Genomic DNA, 5786 nt, shown 5'->3' with positions numbered 1-5786 from the left:
ACTGCAGTAGTGCCCCAGGTGGCACTCTTTTCTTCTTCGTGTGTTTATGGCATGTGTATAGAGTATGTGTGCATCGATATGTGTATGCACAAGTCCGTGTGTGTGTGTGTGTGTGTGTGTGTGTGTGTGTGTGCAAGTGTGGGCATGCATGTGCCACCGTATGCATGTGAAGGTCAGAGGTCAACCTCAGATGTTGGTCCTTCATCTTGTCTGAGACAGGGTCTCCTGCTTGCTTGATACTTTGGATACCAGGTTAGATGGCTTGAGAGCTTTTGAATACTCTCCTGTCTGGACGCTGCAACTCCCGTAGGCGCTCTGGCATTGCAGATGTGAGCTACTGCACCCAGCTTTTACATGGGTTCTGAGGATTTGAACTCGGGTCCCCACGTTTTATAGAAAGGGCTTTAGCTAGTGAGTCATTGTCTCAACCCTAGGAGGTTCTTAATAGCACTTTTTTTAAGTTAACAAGTGGAAGAAGAATGCTAAAATGAAAATATGCCGTTTCTATCCCGCATGATGAACAAGCAGGCTGGACAGCGAGCATCCGTCACAAAGATGCAGTGCAGGCTAAAAGGGCCTATGTCCTAATAGCTCCCATGGGCTGATTCCCCATTCCTCCACTAACTTACTCTACCAACCCAGGACATGGCTACACTCACCTTTCGGGCCCTTTCATTCTAAGTGCCACCCTGTAAGACCCTGGTTGCTCCTGAGATCCCCTCCCCCAGGGTCTCAGGATTTTCTCAGGTCAGAATGTTTGAGCCACTGACAGCATGTCCAAGCTGGTTTGGTTCTGTTTTCTGTTGAATTTGGAAGGTGAGCTCACACATAGGTCACAGCCTGGTTCTCATGGCTGCTGGGAGTCCTCTTGATTCCTGGAGCAGAGTCTTTGCAGTACTGGGTTGTGGGTCCTGACACTCTGGGAATCCTGCCCACTCCACCAGCTCTCCTCAGGCTCAGAGGTTCCGCCACATTCCTTCTGTGTGGTTGCTGCCTTCAGGCTTTCCTCTTCCAGGCCCTTCTTTGTTACAGCATACAGTCCCTGGTTGCATTTGTCAGACGTCAGAGCATGCTGATGCGGCAGAGGGAAACAGGACGATGGAGAGACAGAAGTACAAAAGCAGTGAGAGAGTGTGGCCAGTCACAAATGTGAAAAAACATCCAGGCTGCCTCTGCCCAGTCTCAGAGAATCACAATGACCCCAGCCATCTAATGAGAGCCTACTTAGAGTAGCCAAGAATTCACTGGCTTGCATTCATCACGCATTCCCTCACTCACCCGCCTCTCCTATCACCCAGAGTGTTCATCACACTCACACCCAGCCAGCTGGGAATTTACAGGCTAGTGTAAGAGTCTTGCTAAATAAAATCGGAGCTGTGAGGCAGGTGCTAACTGTAATGAGGAAAACAGGCCGTTTGCCCACTGGAGGGAGGCAACAACTGAAGAGTGGCCAGGAAACGGTTGCCCAACGAGGGGGAGGTGAGATGGCTGTGGAGCTCCACATCAGTGCAGACAGAGGGAGGACACAGCCCAGGACAGGAAGTGCTCCCAATGTTAACAGCTTGAGTGAAGGCTTGAGGCAACCAAGCGAACCAGGCACCTTATCAATGGCAGTTAGTTGAACACAGCAGAAACGGACAGTGGAGGTTAAAGGGACAAGAAATAGGAATTTCAGGACCCGATGTATCCAGCGCCCACAGGCTAGATAGTGAGGAATCTGAATTCTGTCCCATCAGTCTGTGCTCTTTTCATACACCTTATGCAGGTGTTGTGGGTCTGAGCTGAGGTAAACCACGGCTGTAAAATACATACTGGACTTCAAAGATGGAGTGCCAAAGAAAAAATAATGTTCATACGTACCTGTTATAATGGTTGCTCATTAAAATTATTATATTAAAGATAACGTGTGTTAAAATGTATCTTGGAAGTCACTTCACCTGTTTCTTTTTACTTTTTTAAAACTATTATTTTAGAGATGTAAAGCCTCACTTTGTCACCTAGATAAAAAACTCCTGGACTCAAGGAATCCCTCTGCCTCGAGGGAACAAGGGGCTGGGACTACAGATTCATGTCAACACGTTGAATTGCCTTTTTAAAAATGTAACCACTAGTCCAGAGGCTCTCAGCCTTCCTAATTCTGTGACCTTTAATACAATTCCTCATGTTGTGGTGACCCCCAGCCATAACATTATTTTGTTGCTACTTCATAACTTTATGATTTATATTATGAATCATAAAGTAAGTATCTGATATGTAGGAGAGCTGATGTACAACCTACAGGTGGAGAATCTCCGCACCAGTAGGTCTGAAGAGGCAGCTCAATGGACAAACAGCTCTGCCAGCTCCACCAGAGCGCCCAGGTTCAATTCCCAGCACCAGCATGGTGGCTCATAACCAGCTGTAACTCCGGTCGCATGGGATCCGATGCCCTCTTCTGGCCTTCGAGGGCACCAGGCATGCATGTGGCTGGTCGTTGACATTCTTATAGGCAAAAGGCTCATAAAATAAAATCATAATTTACATTTTTTTATTGTGCCACTAAAAAAAAAAAATGGGAGCTCCAGATGTGGCTTGCCCACGTGCATAGAGTACAGGGAGCAGACAGAGGTGGAGCTAGGGCAAGTCTGGATGAAGGAACAGCAAGATGGAGGACAAGTCAAGGCTACAGCAGGGTGAGAGGTAGGGAGTCTAAGGCTGGCCAGTAGAGAAACAACGCGGATGGAAGAACAGGCCACACGCGTGACAGGTAAGTATGTCAAGCATTTCATGTAGGTTAGTCAGTGGTAGGTCGTCAAGACAGCCGAGCTCGGTGAAGGGTGTTTGCTGCCGAGTCTTAGGACCTGAGTTGGACCAGAGGCCCACGTTACTCTAAGAGAGAGGTGACTCCCCAAGTTGTGCCCTGACCTCCACACATGTGCCATGGCACCCACACAATAAATAAAGTAATAATAAAGTAAGATGTTTTAAGCCAGTCAATGTTATTATTTCATATAAATAAAATGTTGGCTTTGGGCCAGACACAGATAGTCCATGCCTAAGCCCTCATCATCCTCTGACTGGTGGGATCAGAGGGACTGGATGGTGGAGGGGGCTAAATAAAATCGGAGCTGTTTCCTGGATTCCTTGTTACAGCATGGAATCTCAAATGGTGAGAGACAAGAGCAGGAGGGAGGCATGTAAGTAAGAGCAAAAGACCTCAGAGCTGTCCTTGTGTCACGCTCCCTGGACCCTTTCCACAGGGCACAGGCCATGTCCAAAGACCTTGGTGGTCTGAAGAAGGGAAGGCCTGAACACTCCCAAGAGTCACGGGCTACAGGAGGCAAGAATGGCACACGTGTCCACCTCGCAGGAGAGGACCCTGGGGATCACTTAGCCGAGGCAAATGGGTATTCTCGATCAAGTTTGAAGCCAGGAAGGATACCGTTGGCTGGCACCTCCCTGAGGTAAAGCACTACCAGACAGTACAGATGCTCTCATACAGGCTCTCACTTCAGAGCACATCCCCCTGCAGCCATCAAGCCTAGTGTAGCCTCAGTGGACTGTGCACCTCATCTCTCAAGGTCTGTCCACTGGCTATGGCTCAGAACCCAAAACTGTCAGTCAAGAAAAGCTGGGAAGGCCCCTGATGACACCCCAAGCAGGGGTTGCTGAAGCCCAGGCAGGAGCTGTGCTGGTCCTCCCAGGCAAGGTCAGCGTTTGCAAAGAGGGCCATGTCATGCTCTGTCCAGGCTGTCTCTTAAGTTAGCTTTAGTAACAGACACACTGGCCACTCACCTGCCATCTGCAGCTGCTTTTTTGCTCTAAAGGCAGAACTGGGTATTTCAACACAGTGGGTGTGGTCCACAGAGCCAAGGCTGGTAACTTCTGGCCTTTGAGAAAATGCTGGCTGGCCCCTCACGCCCCTGCACAGGAGGTAGATGCATCTCTCTCACCCTGGGGCCTTCCCTGCAGCCATCTGCTCAACACCCACAATACACAGGACAGGCAGCCCCATGACAAAGGTCTGTCCAGCTTGAAACACCACTTGTACCAATGAGGAGAATGTGCTCTAGATCTGTCACTTGGCCCCTGCTCTCCCGCAAAGCTGAGGCCCAGTGATGGTGCTGGCTAAGGTCCTTCACTCTGTGACTGTGGAGATGACAATAGGAGACCCTCGTCCTTGGCAAGGAGGTCCCCCCTCCAAGGTGTTTCTGCCATCCATTTGTCCCATGATCAAGGCTCAGGCAAATGCTGTTCATGGTGCCTGGCCAAGCTGATCATGATTAGTTAGGTTCTGGGGACCTTTGACCTAGCCAGTTCTTAAATTAGTTCTGCTATCAAAAAAGAGCCAAGCCAATCTCAGAAAAACAGCTTTAATTCTATAATCCAGCCTCCGATGGGGGTCACTGAAACATTGCAATACAAGGAAGTGCTAGATGGCTCCATCTCCCTCCTTGGCTCTCTGCAAAGCCCCATGCTCTACCCCGCCTCCCTCTACCAGCCTAGGCTAGCAAAGCAAACTCAGTCTTCACTTCAGGGTCTCCAGAACCTGGGATCCGGAATCTGTAAGCTACTTTTCTCCTCTCCACAGTCTTTCCATTCCTTTCTCCTTTTCCTGCCTCCGGGGCCCCACAGCGCAGTAATACACAGCCTCGTCCTCAGGCTGCAGTTCAGAGATGCTCAGATACCCCAGGTTCCTGGCCATGTCTTTGGATCCAGAGAAGCGAGGGGGCACCTTGGGACCCTGGTGCTTCTCTAAGTGTGAGAAGTAGCTCAGCAGGAACCTGGGAGGGTGGCCTGGCCTCTGCTGGTACCAGTAAATGCTGTAAACGCGGATGTTAAGGTTTCTGCTCAGGGTACAGGTGAGACGGACGGTGGCTCCAAGGGAGGAAGAGGCTGATGGTGGCTGATGCAGCATTGGCTGAGAGCCACAACCTAGGAAGATAGAAGAGTGCCCATCACTGAGACAGAGAGAGGCAAGAGAAGGGGAAAAAAAGCTCTGGGGTCCAAGAGTTCCCTTACCTGTGATGTGGGCCAGCAGCATGAGTAAGACAGAATTCCAGGCCATGGCTCAAGACCTGTAGCACCCTGCCCCCCACAGCCACTGCTCCTGGGGTCCTTGTCAGCTGGGAAGCACTCTCCACCCTCTCTGAGGAGTGGGTCCTTGCACTCCTGGTTCCTGCTCACCACCCTCCCAGGCTTTCTGGGCTCTACAACTTCATTTACTAGAATGATCTAACAGCACCCTTTGTGGCTCCAGGTTTGACCTGTGGAAGCATTCTGGGAGGAAGCACCTGCTAGAAACTCATGGGCCAGAACCCAGGAGCTGACTGGTGGGCTCATCTCCCTGAGGGAGAGTGACCTCAACTCCCCCCTGAGAAGCTGAACCCCACGGAAACAGATTTCTTGTTCATGTTTAAACGCCTGGTGAACTGATACATCTTTGGGGTAGTGAAAACACCTGTTCATGCAGCAGAAAATTGGGGTCCTCAGGAGGAAAGGGATGCTCTAACACCTTCTAGGCTCCAGAAGAGCCTTCAACCTGAATCTTACTTCAAGAGAAAAGCGGCTTTAAAATGAAAAAGTAGCAGGGGACCCGCTTCCTGCTCTCCTCAGCGCACTACACATGCGCTGCTACAGACTAAACCGTACCTCACTCTCACATTGAACCCATGCTCTCCAGTGGGCCTATATGTGCAGATAGGAGCTATTAGGAGTAATCAAGCTTAAATGAGGCCAGGGGCCGGGGCCTGAGCCAGTAAGCTGGCATCCTTATGAAAACGTGACGGGTGTGGCACCTGTACCTA

The 5786-nt window shown here is 50.3% G+C and overlaps 1 protein-coding gene across 1 annotated transcript; it reads right to left on the bottom strand.

Moving 5' to 3' along the window:
* Positions 1 to 4549: 4549 nt before the first annotated feature.
* LOC129679297 (immunoglobulin omega chain-like) lies at positions 4550 to 5047 on the bottom strand. The gene is made up of 2 exons (XM_055610321.1): positions 5002 to 5047; positions 4550 to 4914 (listed from the first exon to the last, which is right to left on the bottom strand). The coding sequence occupies exons 1-2, from the start codon at positions 5045 to 5047 to the stop codon at positions 4550 to 4552; spliced, it is 411 nt and encodes a 136-aa protein (XP_055466296.1).
* Positions 5048 to 5786: the final 739 nt, after the last annotated feature.

Source organism: Psammomys obesus, unplaced genomic scaffold (assembly GCF_907164565.1).
Source record: "Psammomys obesus unplaced genomic scaffold, mPsaObe1.curated_primary_1811, whole genome shotgun sequence".
NCBI lineage: Eukaryota > Metazoa > Chordata > Mammalia > Rodentia > Muridae > Psammomys > Psammomys obesus.
This window is presented reverse-complemented; position numbering and strand designations above follow the sequence as displayed.

Excerpts from the sequence above, each read along its gene's own strand:
- LOC129679297 (XM_055610321.1), bottom strand. The coding sequence starts at position 5,047 with ATGGCCTGGAATTCTGTCTTACTCATGCTGCTGGCCCACATCACAG. Across the intron at positions 4,915-5,001 it reads GCTGCTGGCCCACATCACAG|GTTGTGGCTCTCAGCCAATG; the intron begins GTAAGGGAACTC and ends CTATCTTCCTAG.